Source organism: Cupressus sempervirens, chromosome 7 (genome assembly GCF_028749045.1).
Source record: "Cupressus sempervirens isolate cs-2001-9-10 chromosome 7, ASM2874904v1, whole genome shotgun sequence".
In the NCBI taxonomy this organism is placed as follows: Eukaryota; Viridiplantae; Streptophyta; class Pinopsida; order Cupressales; family Cupressaceae; genus Cupressus; species Cupressus sempervirens.
Genome location: NC_143124.1, coordinates 43,533,080 through 43,553,683, shown reverse-complemented (window position 1 = coordinate 43,553,683; position 20,604 = coordinate 43,533,080). Strand labels below are relative to the sequence as shown.

Sequence of the window (20,604 nt, the reverse complement as noted above, 5' to 3'; positions counted from 1 at the left end):
GTAGTCTTCTTTGCCATGGGGGATTGTTCTTCCTTCAATTGTACCATGTTCACCGTGTCGATATTGGTATCACTTATTCGCCTCACTTTCGAGGAGATGGTCTTAGGCATCATGTCTTCCTTGTCTTTTTTGGTATTTGTTCCCTTTGAGTTTTTGCTTGCACTAACATCTACCATCCTAAACACTTATTTATGCCCCTTCATTCTAAATGATATGGACTACACTTATCAATCTCCGACCTTCTTTCTATCGATGGAATATAGCTTATCTCTAACTCTCCAAGTCCTATCTCTACATTTATTAATCTCCAAACTTCAATCTTAAAGGTGGGGGACTACTACTTATTTCTACCTCTTCGTTACTTTAGGATGGACTATACTTATATCTCCCAACTTCAACCTAAGGTGGTCTAGCTTATTTCAGCCTCTCCAAGTGTCATATTATGAAGTCTACACTTATATCTCCCAACTTCAACCTATCAATGGAAATGATGAAGTGGTGGATGATGAGTGCAGGAAGAAAATAAGGGAAACGAACCAAACAAGAACAAGGAATAGAATCCGCTTCTAAAACCAATCTTCACCTCTAAAAATGAATAGAATTTTACCTTGAATTTGCCTTTACCAATAACCGGGTCCTCTTCAAGTTCGGATCAAATCTTAGAAATTTCAATCCTCCTTGCAAATAATGATGCCTTAGCAAAAATCAAAATTTCAAATTCCTTGAAATTGCCAACACTTGCCAAAAATCAGACCTTCAATCACATTGTCCTTTCACCAATTAAAATTGCCAAATTCTGGATAAGAAATCGCTGCAAAAGATGGAGAAATCAGACTTTCAAAAAAAAATCGCCCATGCTAGAAAAAAAATCAGATCTGCTCCGAAAAATCGTCCTAGGGCAAAAATTCGCCCAAGCAAGAAGGATAAAAATGCCACTAAGAAATGGAGAAATCTGTCCCAAAAATTGTCCAAGCAAAAAATTTGCTTCCCTTAGAAGAAAATCGCACATATAAGGAGGAGGAAAAAGGAATGAGAAAATAAGAGGGGAAGCCCCTCTTATACCACACTTTTTACCTCTCCAAGTGGGCTGACCTGCCTGGAGGGAAAACAAAATTAAATTAGCCCCTTAATTAATGGCCCAAATTTAAATGCAACATTAAAATTACTTAGACCTATAGTGAAATTGGCCCATTTAGTTGCTAGCTTTGATCAAAAACTGCAAAATAGAAACAAGGTAAGCCTAGGAGATGTCAAAATTTTCATTTAATAATATTTTGGCAATTAAAATATCATTAAAATTAAATCTAGCAAGCCAAAATCAATTTTCAATTCCAAACTACCAATTTCTTTTAACATTTTTAAAATCTTCTAGGCAAAATTTCAACCAAATTAATGAGATTTTGCAATTTAATCCAACTTCAATTTTGCAATGCAATTTCAATTTTTTTTTTTAAACAAAATAAATCCCTTCCCTGGCAATTGAAATTCAAACTCCAATTTCAATTTCACTATCAAAAATTTCCTTTTTCACCCAAAAAATTCAAGATTTTCCAAAATGACTAACTCTAACAAATTCATTTTGAAAATGCTCAAGCTTATACAATTATTTCAAATTTTCAAAAATCCATCTTAGTCCAAAAATTTGTGATTTTATCCTGCCAAGTATTCGTTTTAACCATCGAAAAAATGTTATTTTTGAATTTTATTTGGCCTAAAGATAAAATTACACGTTCTGGAAAATCAAGTTTCACACCGGCTGAAAATAAACCAAATCAAATCCCTCCTGGCCCGAAGGCATCCAAGGTGTAAAATTTTCAAATTCGAAACCTCTAGACAACTTCGAAAAAATTTGCCAAGGCAACCATAAATTCCAAAAATCTGTGAAAATTGCCATGGCTTTTTGGGGCGATGCTATGAAAACCTCACAATTTTTCACTATCTGCTCTCCTCTAATTTTTCAAAATGAAACATCTCTTACTTATATCTTTCTATTCACATCAAATGGTATGTCTCTTGACCAAAAGACATATCTTATAAACTTCTTAACTTTTTCTTTCAATTAATTTGTTAACTGATGGCACCTTTTAATTTCTTTTAGATAATATATTTTATGAATTATATAATCACCCCTTTTTAATCGTACCACATCCTGGGTGCTAATGCATTTCTTAAATATGCAAACCTGCATCTTACATGGCTCTTCTACTTTGTTTTACATAAGCTGACGATAGCATTTATCGCTGACTTGTCTCAAGATTTCCTTTTATCATAATGAGGCAGGTTACGTGGCTTTTCACATTCGTATTCTATGCTTACATGTATGTTGTAAGATTTGAGAAAGCCCCGACGACATTGTTTCTTGATCATTCTTGACAGATTTAATTGTGTATTATAATTGTTTAATCAATATGTCCTCCTGCAATATAATATCTTTTTAATTGGTTATTATTGGTGATATTCTTGACCTGGGTTACTCCTTTGTCGACTTGTCATGCTTACATCTCCTAAAAACATCAGGCTTTTCACATAGTTTTGTGGTGATTTGTCAACCATATCAATTGTCGTCTTAATACCTATATTCTCTGTATGTTCATGGCGACATCTATGCAATTTTATCAAAATTATTTCATGGGCCCAATTGCTTCGTATTTGTTATGATGTGGAATCTTCGATGTAACCATTTGTAGCTTCATATATAGTTTGGAATATTAAAAGTAATCGCTCTGTTCATTCTTAACACACCCAATATTTATAGGCTCTCTTTTGTCTTGGTATTGCTGATAAAATTTAACCCATCATTTATTATCCGGTTTGCAATATTATATTTTACCAGTATCATACCATACCTTTTTGTCAATGTGGCAATTTAAATATTTGATTAGATGACTCCAAATTCAACTATTAATATCGGCTCCTGTGTGTTAATTCAATCATCTCTATGAATCACTGAGGATATCTTAATACACATGTATTTAATCGACTTTTAACTCATAATTGCTAGTGACAAGGTCACCGTAAATCTCTGTAATCGCACGATATATTATATCTGGTCTTGCAATGAATATATTCATTCTGCCGCAAGGTATGCACTGGCTTCTTAAATCTGTTTCTATATCTCCATGGTTCCTTTAATGATGCTATCGACACTACTCCTTGTGATGATGTGGACTCTGACTTGTCTATTATCCTTCAGACCTTCACAATTTTGTGTCTTCTTATTTTATATTTGTTGTATATGTCCTTATATGCCAGTCTCTAATATCTCTGCGGTTTTAAGTCCATGATCATCCAAGTTTAATAAGTTTTAATATCTAGAGGTTTGCAAACATTTTTCTTCACCACCACTTATCTTACACAATGCACAAAGAAAAATCTGAACCATCTCTTTCTTCAAATCTTCAAATATAAGTTAATAATAACAAAAATGCATTCTCACGTTCAGTTAACATATATACTGTTTGACTTAGTCTATCGATGCCATTTTCATTATTAGGAATATCATTCATTTTTCTTTACTAGTCAATATCATTGTTTTAATATTGTGGCACTGCTGAACATCAAATCCGTCACTGCTAAATATAAAATATGGAATCAAACACTGGCATTTTCTGTGATTACGTCCATACTTTGTTTCACTTTCAACTATCTTTACAGTTGTTGTTTGTTCAACTTCTTCGAATCTATAAGCTCTCTAGTGTCTTGTTCAGCCTATAGGTGAACAGAAAAGAAACATATATTCAATGCAAAATACTATTCATTATCAAATGCTTTCTGTACATAGCAATGATATTTCATACAATGAAATAACAACATACTAACATAGAAACAATATAGACTAGTGAGGAGGGTGCGTCCCTGAAGTGCTTTGGTGTCGGCACAACTCATATGCTTGATCAATGCGGATGCGTAAATCCTTCTACATCCGTGTGTTAACCTCTACTACCTCATTTAGGAAAAGTGATGCGTCCATGGCCTGGTTCTTGTTCGGCCACCTGTAATCTTTGTTCGGCCTTCTCCTTATCCTGCAAAAGTGTTGTGCACTCGGCTGCCCATGCTGTCTATTGGCTAACCAATTCAGTAGCTAACTTCTCCCTAGTTTCCCTCTCAACTGTCATAGACCTTTCAGCTGCAATCCTTTTTGATGCCCTATCCGCCTCTGCATGCCTATGAGCATAGTAGACACCTTTATATACCTCCACTATCTCATGTGCCAGCTTCATAAGAGTGTTGTATGGTCCCAACTCAGGCTCTGTAGCCCAATCAGTCAACATCTTTGGTGTTTCCACGATTGGCCATCCCCTGGCCTCAAAGCAAGAACCAAAACACTCAGGACAAACCCCCCGAATATAGGCTCAAATCAAATGTCACTCCTTCCTACAAGTCAAAGCCTGATATGTTACGATGCGTCCTTTCTCCATCACAACCTGCATAGCTTTGATGTATGCCTTGCATCTATCCTCATCCAACCCATAATCCTCTTTTCCCACATCATCGATATTCCACTCCCTATCGGTATCCATCTCTGCCTCTCTTGCAATAGCCGAGCGCATCCTCAAACTGTGGTACTCCCACCTCCTATGGCTCTCATATGATAGTTGCTCCTAGGGATACCTCTCCATGCCTCGGGGACTGAATGGAGGGACCGACCTCTGCAAGAATGAGTTGGAACTGTTGTCGTAGGAATGCACTAGCTCTGTACATCACCTCAATCTTCTCGAATTGTGTTGCCTATGTCATCTCAATGTTCTCAACTGGTTGTGCTGACTATACTAGCAGTACTAGCTGGGTTGGCTGGGCCTCGGCCAACAAAGAGGAAGATATGGTGACTATGACGTCAAAGACAATCACCTCCAATCGAACCTGAGGTTCGAGCTCTGTCACTTACATCTCTACTATCTCTGTGGCTGGCGATGTTGTTGCAACTGGATCTAGTGAAACATCTTGTGGAGTCACAACATCAGTCATGGTCGTCTGTGGAGTCATAACCTCTGTCGTGGCCGTCGATGGAGTTATAACCTCTGTTGTGGCCCTCAGTGGAGTCATGATAACAGGCACATGTCGCTGGCCAAACGGAGGAATGAGCGAGGTAGTGGCTATTAAGTGTGCCGAAGTTGGCAACTAGGGAGGGGAGAAAAATGTGGACCTGCCGATCGCCGCATCACTACCAACTTCTACCGAGGTACTCTCTTCCTCGGAATCAACCCCACTGCTCTCTGTAGTTTCCTCCCTTCCGTTGTCTATGTCCCTATATGCCTCCAATCCCTGCAATACTTTTTTTTTACCGGCCTCGGTTCCACCTGTATCTAAATGTCCCAGTAGAATACTTGGGGTTCTCCTGGCACCAACTTCCCCCTCAGTGGAACTTCAAAGTCGTTCAATGGAACCTGATGAAGGGTTGCTTCCAAAAACAAGCTAATGGCATGATGTGTCATGAATAATGTTCAATGTTGTAATCTCATAAACTCCTCCATCCTGTTGGCAAGGGTCGTAGCCCAATCATACACGATACCATTCATGATGCCATTCATGAATGTAATCTGCGGCAAGGCTATATCTAAGGCCCTACTTTACCCCATAAACCTGTTTTTAATTACATCCATAATACATCTCCAATGGCCCTCTCGAATGAAACCTCTCCATAATCCTCGACTCTTGGCACCCTTCACCACCGACTCCATTTCCTCAAGTGTGAGATCGCAGCCCACCAATTTCACCCAATACTCCTTACGTTCTTGTGACAACTTGTGATTCTTGGTCTCCACTTTACAACCTCCTTGGCCATGAATGCCAAAAAGCCTACTGAAATCTCGCAGTTTGAAAGAGGCTGTCATGCAGTGCTTCTTGTAAAAAAATGTACTTGTTCTGTTGTTTCTATTGTACATTTCTAACACATTTCTTAAGATCTATTCAAACAGCCGAATGAAAAATACCAAAATTTGTATTTCCCAATGTACTTGTGCTCGTATCAGAATTTGTTTGATTAAATTTGTATCTGTAGTCTCTTGCCACCATTTCCGGCACTCACTGTCATTCAATCCTTCAAACTGAACTGTGAGGTGTGATAGGTCAGCCTTCACTTTCTACTTCTTGCTGCTGGATGCTGTCGGCCCTGCAACTCAAACTCCGGAAGCCAACACTCACATTTTTTTCCATATTGCCTTCAACTGATTTTTCCACTACTTTCTTTTCCCTATGGACTCCATAATAACAATCTCTTGTTTTGTCTTTTAATGTAACCAAAAGAAACGGCTAGGGTTTTCTCTATCTTTGTGTCTTTTGCGGCAATGCTTCTCCGGCAGCAATGATTCCCATGTTGAATGCCCTTGTTGACCTTTACTTCCCTGCAGATATTCTTTTCTTCCTGCGAACGCTACGCTTTGAAATATGATTCCTTTCCCCCGGAACATAGCTTCTTTCTTTTCTCCTTCAGCAGGTACTCTTCTTATAACTTCCTTTTCTAGCAAAGTCTGTCCCACCCGTAGCTTTACTTCTTTTGGAGTAACAATGGTTGCAACGCTACAACACCTTCTCCGCAGACATCCTTATTCCCTTCCAGACAGGCCTGCTCTCCTTCCTCGTGGGCTTGCTCTTCCCTGTCAGATTCAATTGGATAGATGATTGTCTTTACCACCGTCGTCTTTTACTCCCCATGGCTCGCATATGCCACATTAAAAGGAAATATTTAGAACACCTGGACATCAAAATGCCTCATTCCAAATGTCCGTTTTGTAGCTTCACGAACAACAGCAATTGCCTCTGCTTGTATGACATCCAAACTTTCTCCATCCTGAAGTCGATGACAAAATTATTTTGTCTTGCAGCTATTTATTTGCGAGTCTCCACATATCGGGTTGTAGAATGTTTACTTATCCCCAACTGGGCCCGTGGAATGACATGTCCGCAGGACGATGTCCACGGCCATGTGTCCGCAGGACGTCGTGTCCGCGATACATCGCATCCACAAGACTGTTCCTTTTTATTTATTTTTTATTTTTATTTTTATTTTTTTTTAATCACCTAAGTCTAATTTTGCGATGATTTCTTACTTCACCTCCCTGTCGTTCCTAATAAATTTTTAACTTCGATCCATTGATGGCATCGAGAATTTCGCGCCCATCCAAGGGCCATAGTTTTATGGATCCATTGTCGCCGACTTCTCTCACTTTATATGGTCCAAGCCATCTAACCCTAAATTTCCCTGGTTTTATCTCGTTGCAGCCATTGTACCAAAGCACGAGTTGGCCTGGCTGGAACCTTGTCCTTTTCAAGTGTTTGTCGTGCCACGACTTTCAAAGAGTCTATGCCACCTCTGTCACCCATTGTGCTATTAATCTGCATTCATCCAGTTTGTTAAATTGTTATAGGCGTTCTCGTAAACTCTCCATATCTCTGAGTCTATTGTCAATTGCAATTTGCATACTTGGGACCATAAATTTGGCTAGTACCACATCTTCTTGGCCAAACATCAACTGGAACGGCGTCTATCCCATTGTGACTTTGAATGTGGTACGGTAGGCCCACAGTGCTGAAGGAAACTTCTCCTCCCAATCTGCCTATTCGACTCCACATGATTTGTATATGATGGCCGCCAAAATTTTATTTGTGGCCTCTGCTTGGCCATTGGCTTGTGGGTAGTAGGGACTTGACAACGAATGAAAAATTTTGAATTTTGTTGTCAATAATCTAATCACATGGTTGACAAAGTGACCCCCTCTATCACTTGTCAACTGAATAGGTATGCCATGTCGTGTGATGATTTGTTCATACAAGAATTTAGTAGTACTGATTGCAGAATTATTAGGTAGTGCCCGTGCCTCTACCCACTTTGTTAAATACTCTGTGGCTACCACTATGTATCAGCAGCACTAAGCCCTACTCACTTTCAGTGGACCAACGAAGTCTAGTCCCCAACGTTCAAACAACTCCTAGGCGTGGGATCGATTTAATGGCATGAAGTCCCTCTTGAGTAGTTTGTTGGCTATCTAGAATGTATCGCAACTCAACACCCATTCCCGTGCATTACTGTAAAGCGTGGGCCGCCATAACCGGGCAAGCAAAACCTTTCATGTTGTTGTGTTGGGTCCCATGTGGCCACCTACTCGACCTTCATGTGCTTCCCTTAGAACACTTTGCACTTCTTCCATTACACATTGTCGTAGTACTTCATCAGGACCCATCTTATAGAGAAGACCATTTATTAGTTGAAAAGTCCAGCTCCTTAAAACTAGTTTCCGTTGTTCGCCTAGCGGTATCTCTCTCAGAAATTGAGATGTTGATAGATACTCCTCTATGGACTTGTACCATCCTGGATGAATGGCGATTCTAAATAAGTATACATCCGACAAATCATCACTGATCCCTTCTGGCGGCTCCCCAGACTTGATTCGGGAGAGCTGGTAGGCAATGACATGACTCTTCTCAGGTTGCACAATGCTGGTGAAGGTGAGTTCCTATAGTAGCAACAACCATCTACTGATTCTACCTTGGATGATTGGTTTGTTCACCAGATACATCAACACCTAGTGATCCACGTAAAAGGTAAATGGTGTAGCCAATAGGTAATGTCTGAACTTTTGTACCAAGTACACCATCCCAAGAGCCTCCCTTTCAATGGTGCTATAAATTCTCTCGGCTTTTGACAGTAGCCAACTTGCAAAATATCGAGGCCATGATCACCAATCTACACCAAAATTGCACCTATGGCAAAGTTTGAAGCGCCCACATGGATGTGGAACTCCCTATCCCCGCTCCTGACAATCTATTCTTCAGTTTTGTGAAGGCAATCTCCTGCTCGGAAGTCTAGATGTATGGTTCTCCTTTCGTGTCAACTTGTCCAGGGGCAGAGCAATTTGGGCATAATTCTTTATAAACCGTCTATAGTACCAAATGTGCCTAAGAAAGGACTTGACTCCAGATACATCCATCGAGGCTTCCATTTCCACTATCACCCTTACTTTATTAGGGTCGGTCTTTAATCCTATCTTGGAAACAATGTGCCCAAGTAGTTTTCCTTGAGGAACCATGAACCGACATTTCTTTGGATTCAATGCCAGCCTCGCCTGTCGACACCTCTCCATACATTCCTGAAGTACCTTCAAGTGGTTGGCTTGTCCACTGAAAATGGAAAATCATCCAGAAATGCACAGAAGTTGCCTACCGACATTTTGTCAAATATGTGCAAAATGATCCTCTGAAACGTTGCAAGTGCTGAAACGTGGCAGGTGCGTTACACAATCCAAAGTGCATTCAGTTGTACGCATACACTCCGTCCTCCACTACATACGTCCTCCATCTAAATACTAACAAGTTCATGTCCATAGAATGATGACTATATGGTCTTCTAAACTGATAGGGATACTGATTATGACTGCTTTTGTTTAGCACATAAGAGTTGTACTTATTCACATTCTACGACATCAATGACAATCCTTCATCAAGTACTTCACAGTAATAATAATAACCGAGATAAAGAAACCTCTGCCACCCAATCTCAGCTCTACTTCTGGTTTTCTTGATTCCACTGGGGTAGAATTAACTTTAAAAAGATCTTAAAGTGGGACAATTTTGCCATTTTCAACTGACAGAGCTGATGTGTACCTCTACAGGAGCTGGGGCTGCAAACGAAAAAATAAAATCTTCAAGGAAATGGACTTATCTACTTACCCAAACATACTATGTACACGGAAAACAAAGAAACTGTTAGCTCTTTCTCAGAGGCCTTTCTGCAATGGATATCATGAATCAACAGACAATTTTAAACTAATCAAAACAATGATCATAAGCATTTAATTAGATTAATATGAAGAACAAAGGCATGTTAAGAGTACACTGTCAAAATATCCATTTCAAACATGCACTCAAATTTCAATCCAAACTGTAAGACACATGTCACGAAATCAAGATAGACTTATAATTGTTTTTAAATGACAAGTCTAATCATATCTACAAAGTGGTGGATAAAGATATTGTTCCACTAAAGTTTCAACTACTGTTACTGCTCTTACTGTTGAATTTATTAATATGTTTCAAGCCGTCATATGATCAGAATGAATAATCTAACAACTTTTCTCCAATAGATTCTTCCAATCAAGATTAGAGTTAACCAGCATTGTACCTCAGGCTGACGTAATTACAAGGAATTTGTACACCTTAAAAGATTTCAAATTGAGAAAAGACATTACTTGAATAAAACTAGCCTACTTTGAAAACCAAGTTCATAAGAAAATTAATATCTACGAACATTTTCACATGAACACTTACCAGAAAATTCTCGCCTGAAGATAGATGACTTGTCATAAAAACTGTTGACCAAACAGTGCAGGACACTTCAGGAAGGGCTGCAGCTTCTTGTAATGAAACACCTTTGGGAACAGGCAGGACATGCCCAGAGTGAACAGCCACCTTTTCTGCATAGCCTCCTCCCCCAAGAAGAGCACACACCTGTAACATGAGCATTTCAATGGAAATTTAGGACTTAAAATATAAGCAGACGCTAGATGTCATCATTATCCACCACTGGATCTTGTAAGCATGGCACATTTGATTGTTAAAAAAAAAAAGTGAAACTTTCCCCATTGGATCTCAACAAAACATTCTGAGGCTCGAACCTAAACCAGTTTAAGAATCAACATATGCATAAAAGAACATCATAAATCATTAGAACTGATTACATGGGAGACAAAATTCAAAAATTACTAGGAAAGCAGATTATTTCATTTTGGGTATGATATGAAATCTACTCTCATAAGATCTAGCATTAAACAACAACCTGATATTTCTAAATGAATAACACTGAAGAAAAGCTCGCATATAGATTATAAAACCTAACATATACATATAGCTTTGTAATACTACACAAAGAGGAAAACTCAACTGTGGGTAGGTTAAGTAATGAAGACTATTTATTGTGTCATTGATGCTGAGAAGATAGTGTTGCTGTTGGATTTTATGAAACTGTGATTGGGAAGTTGATGTGAGGTTTTCACACCATCGCCCCAAAATTTTGGGGGCCCCCTTTTTTTTGGATCGCCTTGGCAAATTTTTTTGAAGTTGTCCAAAAATTTTAGATTTAGAAAATTTTACGCCTTGGACGCCTTCAAGCCAAGAGAGATGTGGTTAGATTTGTTTTTTTTCACCCGGTCTTAACTCAATTTTCTAGATCTTGTAATTTTATCCTTAGGCCGAACAAATTTAAAAGACAATATTTTTTTTCGATGGTTAGAACCATACTTGGCGGGATAAAATTTACAATTTCAATTTTGGACTTAGACGGTTTTATTTTGAAAATTGGATGTAATTATATAATCTTGAGCATTTTCAAAATGAAATTTTTTAGATTTAATTGTTTTGGAAAATCTTGAATTTTTTGGTGAAAAAAAAAATTGTGATAGTGAAATTAAATTTGAGAAATCAATTTTGAATGCTAGAAAAATGATTTTTTTTTTGGTAAAAAATTGAAATTGCATTGCAAAATCGAAAATGAACTTAATTGCAAAATTTTTCATTAAATTGGTTAAAATTGCCTTGAAAATTTTTAAAATATTAAAAAAGATTGGTAAATTAAAAGTTGAAAATCGATTTTAGCTTGCTAAATCCGATTTTAAATGATATTTTAATTACCAAGACGTCGTTAAAGGAAAAATTTTAACATCTCCAAGGTTTAATTTTATTTTGCAATTTTGGTCCTAACCGGCAATTAAATGTGCAAATTTCACTATAGGCAAAATTAATCTTGGCTTGGCATTTAATTTGGGACCATTAATGAAAAGCTAATTTAATCTTTTTCTCCTATAAGTGCTAGTCGGCCAGCTTCGAGGAGTGAATGGAATGTGGTATAAGAGGGCTCCTCCCTCTCCGTTTTCTCCAATCCATCACAGCCTTCTTCTCTTTAGCAATTTTTTCCCTTGGAGCAGCCTTCATGCTTGGCGATTTTCTCTTAAAGAAGCAGATTTTATATGCTTTGGTGATTTTGCAAAGGCAGATTTTGGTGCTTAGCGATTTTCTGGGCAGATTTCAAGTGTTTGGTGATTTTCCAAAAGAGAGCAGATTTGAATATTTTCTGCCCTCGGCAATTTTTGGAGCAAATTCAGAATTTTTTTGCTTGGGTGACTTTTGTGGAGGCCTAATTTTCTCTATAAGGGCTGCGAATTTTGCACCAGATCTGGGTAATTTTATTTGGCAGAGGATATTTGATCAAAAGTCTGATCTTTGGCAAAGTGTGGGCAGTTTCAAAGAGATTAAAACTCTGATTTTTTGTGCAAGAGGCTTGATTTCCTAAGCTCTAATCCGAATTCAAAGAAAGCCCAGCTATTGGTAAAGGTAAAATTCAATTCATTTTTAGAGCTGAAGGTTGGTTTAAAGGTGGATTTCACTGCTTGTTCTTGCTTAGTTTTGTTTCTCTTATGTTCTAGCATTCATCATCCACCACTTCATCATCCCATCTATAGGTTGAAGTTTGGAGAGATAAGTGTAGATTCCATGATAGGACACTTGGCAAGGCAGAAATAAGCTAGACCACCCTAGGAATGAAGTTGGGAGATATAAGTGTAGTCCATCTTGAGGTAACGAAGAGGCAGAAATAAGTAATAGTACCACCCCTAGGTTCAAGATTGGAGATTGATAAGTGTAGTGATAGGACTTGGTGACGCAGAAATAAGTTAGAATCCATCGATAGAAAGAAAGCTGGAGATTGATAAGGGTAGTCCATATCACTTAGAACGAAGGGGCAAAAATAAGTGTTTAGGATGGTAGATGTTAGTGCAAGCAAGAACCCAAAGGGAACGAATACCAAAAAAGAAAAGGAAGACATGATGCCTAAGACCACCTTTTTCTCGAAAGTGAGGCGAATAAGCGATACCAATATCGGTACAGTGAACATAATACAATTAAAGGATAGACTGAAGGAAGGGCAATCCCCCATCGCAAAGAAGATTTACAAAAGTGGAATTGTTCATGCAGTGGCTTTCCCTCCTACCTTACCTTGTCCAGAATTGGTAATGGAGTGTGCATCCCGGTTTGATTTGGTTAGTAAGTCCATCATATTTGATAAAGGGAAGAGAGTGTTGGCCAACATCAGCGGACAAGTAATCGACAAAACATTTAATATCCCCTAATACAAAGGCATGACAATAGTAATGATGGATCAAGCAGCTAAGTCATTTCAGGATAACCAAGAGGCTTATTTCATTCATCTAAAGTAGGATTGGCTACATGAAGGCAAGAACGGAGTTACCAGATTATCAAGGCTCACCGTATCAGATTTCAAATTAGAGTATGGCGATCTCATTGTGCTCCTCAGCTAGATCATGAGCCTAGCTCAAGGTATGCAATTCGAAAACTAGATGTACTTCTTTATTGATGAAATTGAAAAAGGAAAAAGAAGATTTGATTGGGCTAGGATCATAAGAGAGAATCTAGAATTGCAACTTAAGATCGTACAAAATCAAAAGCAATTCTATATGGCATCCTATTTGTTCTATCTGATTGCGAGATTGTATGAAAATCTGGGACTTAAAGCCTTAGGAGTAATTGGTAATGGACCGGGGCAATGTTTAGTGCATGAATGCTATCCACAACTTCATTTGCACAACAACAAAGACTATAAAATGTTTTCTGACGCCTTTGCCATGAAGACAGTAAGGATATTACAAGGGACACCTGCTAAGAGGCTTTCATCAAAGGCAAAAGAAAAAGTCAAGAAGTATGGGAGTTGGTTCATCCAATTTTCGCAATTCACTTATATTCGAGTAGCACAAAGCACAATTTGTCCCAAGAGACTTCCAAGGTACCCACCTGACAAGGTAGTTTTGATGGAATTGGCTAGGCAACTTGAGCATTATGACAGAATGATGAAACTCAAAGGTGAGACAAGCATTACCTTCTCATTTGGAATTGGCAATGATAGTTGCCCCAATCCTGTCGCTTTTGTAGCTATGGAGAAAGAATTGGAATGGTATCATCTAGGATGGTACAGAGCAAGGCAAGGATTCAATCCTAATGGCCTTATCAAGGCATCTCTCGGAAATGCATTTAAACATGTCCTTACTATAGAAGATTTATGGGCCAATGCACAGGATGACTTTCACGTGAGGAAGCTAGCTTTCTCAAGATTATCAGAAAACATGATGAGGGCAATCAGATGGAGAGGCCTTGATATTCCCAATCAACTGGAGGATGGTGAAAATGTGTTGAGAGAAGATTATAACACAGTGGAGGGAACAGAATTGAATCCAGTGGATTAGAATGATCACCAAGATCCTTCCTTGGAGGCAGTTACAAGAGCAATTGGCACACTGAGTCGTGGTACAATGGGAAGTTGAGGAAATTACAAAGTCAAAGGGTGCACTTTACTTATGGGAAGATGAAGCCCAAGGAAGGTCCAACGGAATCAGTCGAATAGAGGGGTGAAGGAGGTAACCAGCAGCAAGGAATAGTTAAAAGCAAGAATAGAGGTTTGGAGGGTGAAAAGGGTAAAGAACATCAGGAACCTCCAGCAAAGAGACAGAATGCAGCAGCATCAAGGGAAAGTATAATTGAGGCTAGAGGTCAAGAAGATAACACAAGTGAACAAGGGACCGCAATAGAGGTGAGCTCTGATTCAGAATCAAGTGGTTACAATGATAGCACCGAGTACTCTCCTCTCTCAAAGAATCAACATGGAGATGAGATTGTAGTTAATAGTGGAGAAGAAGATGGTCCAATTGATATTGAGGAAGTAAGCCAGGCACCTGTGGCCATTGGTGATGATCGGCTAATTGAACCAAATCCAGATTTGGGGAGATGCACCGCACCACTATGGTTAAGGCAAATGCTTATGCCAAAAGACGAGGTAGTAACTGCCCGAACAATTGAAGACATCCAAGGATTAATAGAAAAGGGTGATAGCGAGAACTAGAAACAAATGGCAAAAACAGTGGCAAAGGTGATTAGGAGCGACAGTGATGGTCACCAAAAGGTTCAAATTGCTATACCAACAGTTAACAAGGCATTGGATGAGATTGCAGCTCAGGATTAAGAAATAGTAGAGCATAGCTTGGGAAGAAACACGGATGACATGGAATGTGAGGAGATCCAGGAGGGCATAGTTTCAATCAGAGAAAGGTTGAGGAAGGCAAACGAAAGGATTGTAAAGTTGGAGGCCGAGAACAATTGGAGAAATTGCCAGCCTATCCAACAATTGCACCAGGCAGCCCTTTCTCAAGACAGCGGGAGCAACACAGAAGAGATATCAACTCAGCTGCGTGAAGTTAAGGATTGGATCCATGATACAATCCGAGATGGGCAGAATTTCTTGCCTTCCTTTGTCTCGACATTCAAGTCATTAGTGGCTATTAGAAACAAATTCAAAATATTCAAAGGTGAGTGGAAGGATTTCCTTACAGTCAAGGATTTAGCTATTCCCAGACTATAGGCATTCATTGAGCTACCAAAAAAAAATTTGGAAAGGGCCAAGTTGATTGATGAAGGAGGATTGAGTACAGTGGAGTCTTGGTTTGTTGCCTTAATTATCAAATTGAGAATACTTGAAGAGGTATAGAGCGAGATTGCACAGCACAGTGCAGCCCAGGCGTTGACACTTCCATTTCAACCATGATGAGTGACGTTGGAGCTGCGCTTGATTTTGAAGATATCAAAGAGGAGAACATCAATGAGACAGAATTCAGATTGAGATTGGATGAGTTGGGGAAGGTTGCCATCAAGAAGAAACATTTGGGCACCCTTGCCTCCCTCAATGCTTTTATCGGATATGTAAAAGAGTATGAGAAGGACCATGAGAAGACACTGCAAGCAGCAAGCAGCATGATGAATTCCGCTAAGCTCAGAATGAAACACACACCTTGTCCTCCCATGAAGGAAGTCAACAACAAGCTAGCCAAGTTCATTACTTTGGCTAAAAAGATGCAAGAAAGGGTAGAACTATATTAGAAGATCATTTGATGTAAGCCCAAGTGGCAATTTCTCTTTCCTCTTGGATAGGACAAGTGTCTAATTCTGATTGGCTACCATTTTGGTGCCTTCTCATTGGTTGCCACTTTTTCTTTTTTTTCATTGGTCCATTGATGAGGTGGCGTCTTCTCATTGGCCGATGGAGTGGCAACCCTAATTAGGGTTTCTAGGATCCAATCTAGATTGTTAATTTTGCCTCTTTATCTCTACCGTCAGTTGTAAATTTTGGCCTCTATATAAGGCCATTTTCTCTCATTTGTAAAGGGTTGAAGGAAATTGTTGTTAAGATAATGCCAAAATCGCTTTTCTTTCTCATTGTTGTGACTTGCATGGTAACTAAGAACTTTTGGTGTTGTTGCATGGTTTCTACTTCCAATAGTTGAATAAGATTTTCTTTGAAGTTGCTAAAGTAGATTTCATTTCAAGAAGTTGTTAAGTAGAGAGAAAAGTAGATGAATAGTTGCATGGTAGTATTAGTGGATATTTGATAGGGATCTATAACTAGGCTACTAGCATCCTAACGGCTTGTTGGGAAGCCTTGTGTGGTAAACTAGTTCCTTTCCCTTGAATCATTGCATCTATGAAGGTAGAGCCACCAGTTAACTTTCATCAGATTCAATCCCTGTCCATTTGCTAATCTTTCCATTCATAGGAGTACGAGTAGAATAGCAAGTAGTATAGTATTTGGAGTTTTGAAGAAGGAGGTTAGGAAGGCATAAGTCATTAGAACATTCACCCTCCATCACCATCACCATCTCTATCAACATCATCTGGAACTAATACAAAACCTTTGTCACCATCATCCCACCAAAAGTCCAAGTTGTCCTCAAACAAATAGTGTAAGGCCACCTACGTGATTACCAGCAAATCACATCGATATACTAAGTTAGTATCCACAGGTGTAAGGAACATTTGAGTTTTGCTTATGTCTTCATGAGTATTAACTTTTCAAGAGAGGAATTGAGGATTTGATATTCCATATCAGGTGTTCAATTGTTATATGTTATGTAGTGGTACAAAACTGACATCAACAGAAGTGTTCAAATAGAAACTTAAGTTTGCAATCTACTAATAATCACTCAATCACTTCTGTCCACTCCCCCTGTCCACCTATTCATCTCAAACATGTTTCACAAATAATGGATTGATAAATTGTTTCCCTGAGTACATGTGAGATTAATGCATGCTTATTCAAAAGCTCCGTGGTATTCTGAGCATTACAAACTTCTCCATGTGTAACACAAGCTTGCAGCATTACTTTGCTGATGCTAAGGTGACTTTTATCCACAAAAAGTAATTCATGATAGTGACAATGACTGTGGCTATAGAGCTGCCATGTAGAATGTTACATTCTTCTAACTGAGCTACACCACAAGTGATGTCATCATGTATCGATTTCATTCCATACTCGAACATGGATTGACACTTGACTCTAATGTTCTTATCCCGTTGAAGCCAATTGAGAGTATGACAATAAGAGTGTGCTTTAGCTGTAAAGTCCAAGCACTTGACCACATCAAGCATGTTTATCCAGCCATCACTGTTAATGATGATTGTAAAGAAAAAACTTGCACCAGAGAATATAATAGAAAATACACTATGGCTTAATAAACCACTTGAGGAACACCTATACCTCCAAAATTCTACAATAACACAATTTGCAATATGATGATGATAAACTGCCACTAGCTTCTATATCTACCCTTCTTAGGCCTTGGATGTCACCTGAACTGACTTAGCCTCCTAATATAATACCTAGGATGACTTAATTATTACATAAGACTATTATAATGATCATAAAACTTAATTAAGAGTTAACCAAATGCCAACTACTTATAACCATAGGCAAATTGTAAGATTAAATGTGTATCATTCGACACCTTTTCAAAGATTTATTGTCATAGGCGCCAATCAATTATGGATCCTTTTGCCCAAAATCCTTATTTTCCCATGAAACACATTCAACTAGAGAGCTCTTCCATTTGATCAATGTTATATGATTGCCCTCGTCAATAGCCTCTTAGGTGATGTAGGAGCATCCTAGGCTAGTGGCAATACTGCATGGTGAAGTGGTTCAAACTTGGACTTGGAGAACTCAGTCGAAAAAGAGGTGATGCTCAGTCATTATTGGGTAGTTTTTGGGTGTAGAGTTGGTTGAGGAGCTCAGTCGCTGAAGGTTTTCTCAGCATCTACACCGTTGCTTGGCTTATACTGTATTGCTCGGCACTCAAAGGAGCTCGGCAATGCTTGGCAAGTGGTTGCTGATGCTCAGCAATTTGGGCTTGCCGAATGGAGTTCTTGCGGATTTGATCAATCGACTCGGTGCATTTAATGTGCAAGGAGTGTGATTGTAATGTGGAGCGATCATGGGAGTTTGTGTGGGCCTATTTGGGTCTTGTTTATTTGTCCTATGTGTATTTAAGGGGTGTTGTGAACCTTCTAAGGCATCTGGTATTTAATATCTGTTGCAAGCCGACTTGTGGCTTAAATATGTATTTAATATAAGGGTTTATTTAATTTGTAACTTGCGAGGCCGACTTGTGGCTTAGTTGGGTATAAGTTGAGGGTCTTGTGGAGTCTAGAGTCATTGGCATCCAACATGGAGAAGAAGAGTAGTTGAGAGGAGAGAAGTTTTAGTAGAGCTAATAGCTAAGTGTGGGCTTGGGAAACAAGAAGGTTGCTTGGTGGCTTGCGAGCACAAGTTTAGATTCTTCTTGGTGTTTCCACCAGAGTGTGGATCTGGTCTAGCTAGGAGATTGGATCTTGTGAGGTCTTCCGAAATTACAATTGTAATTGCTTTGTATTTGGTTGTAACCCGAAAGGCCTTACAGTTGGGCATGTTGTATGAAAATCTAATGATTCTTGGTGTTATTTTGGATCTAAATCTATGTTATTGTGTATATTTCGTTGTGTGGTTATTTGCTTGGGGCTAGGACATCTCCTTTGGGGATTCTCCTGCCTTGTACTACATCATTAGACATGTTTAAAAAATTCCATCAACATCCAAAACTATTCTACCCTCCTCATCAAGCCCTTGTAACTCAATTTGTGGTACAACTTGTCCAATAGTCTTCTTCAAGCTAGAAACATAGGAAATTGGATGTATCTTTACTAATACAAGTAACTTCAATTTATATGTTTGATTGTCAATCCTCAAAAAAACCTTATAAAAGACATAGAAATTGGGTGCAATCCTGTTATATTTTTTAAATTGTTTTTAGTGGCATTCTCTTATATGGTTGTAGTCACCCAAACACCCGATCTCCCACTACTAATATCCTTTAATTGCACTATCAATTACCTTGTTTCATTATGTTTTTGCCATTGATGTCGATGAGTTCTACCAAGAATGTCTATTGTAACTCTTACCAATGCTTCTATCTACCATACCAATACTCAGCAATAATTATAATACACAAACAGATGTATTACCATAATACCATGCAATGCGAAGGAAATGCTTTATTCTATTGATTTCAAAATAGTCCATACAAAATCTGTCTTTACATTACTTAAATCAGTCCATATATACTATTCTAGTTGGTTAAGCAAACCAACAAACACATTCCTTCACTACAACTAACTACCCAACTCCTTTACTAACAACTTTTAACAATAGATATACTAATTGTTTATTACTGACCTACAATTTCCAACTTCTCTTTGAGACTAGCAAATACCTCCTGCTAATGTTGAATTTGTTCTTCACCTATGTGAACCTTTGGGTGTGCTTGCAATGAAGAGGTGATTGATGGCCATAAGTACCCATAACTGCCAAAAATGAAGACATCTTGAGAGAAGTATGGAAGCATTATACCACCATTCTAGTAGTGGGAGTCATTGCACCCAATCTCTGTTGTTTATCCAAAGAAAAAATGAGCATAACCTCCCAAGCATTTGAGGACCACGTTAGTCTATCCGTCTAATTGGGGATGATATGACAGCTTCGAGCAAGCAAAGTGCCCAAACATGACAATGAGTCAGTCTGAGAATAGCTTGTCGCTGCAGGATCATGATCACTTACTATAACTTTTCAGGTTCCATGTAGTTTATAGAGGATATTTATAAAGACTGTTGCAATAGCACTTGCTACAATGTAATATCCATTTATCTGATTTCTCAGGGTTTTATCTAATTCTTATGATTCAAACTGCAATAGACTAATTTTTATGGAAATTTGCACAATAGTTTTAGTTGATATAAATGTTATGTATTGAATGTGATATGCCAATATACATCTCAGATCTTTGACATATAATGTCACTGTTCTTTGAATTAATGAGTACAAAGTTGATGTTCAATCTGATTAAATGTCTGCTCTGAGCGTGATGGCCAACTCTTTTATGATATAAATCAATTATATGAAAGGTTCAATAGTTCCACCAATAAATCAATGATAATATCAAACTCTTAAAAATCTGATTGCTTCACCAATTAGACACTCCAAATTTCTTAATGACTATTGATACAAAAATCATAAAATTAAATTCAAAGTAATCCAGTAAAATTTCCAACTCTGTCACATACCTAAATAGTTGTAGATCAAGATAAGAACAAGATATAATCCAAATAGTTGTAATGAATAATGATAACAAGGAAGATTGATAAGAGAAGATGACCCAGGATCAAATGCCAGTCACTGTAATAAGAATATTCATA

At 38.4% G+C, this 20,604-nt stretch overlaps 1 protein-coding gene across 4 annotated transcripts in view; it reads right to left on the bottom strand.

The window, feature by feature from the left end:
• The window catches only part of LOC149545366 (uncharacterized), a 106,214-nt gene that overhangs the window by 58,263 nt on the left and 27,347 nt on the right, over window positions 1-20,604 (bottom strand). For 2 of the 4 annotated variants that reach the window (XM_089790632.1, XM_089790633.1), the window contains exon 2: window positions 10,261-10,440. In XM_089790632.1, coding sequence (XP_089646758.1) covers window positions 10,261-10,440 — 180 coding nt within the window. The remainder of the gene's footprint in view (window positions 1-10,260; window positions 10,441-20,604) is intronic. The other 2 variants (XM_089790630.1, XM_089790631.1) reach the window with 1 other exon arrangement.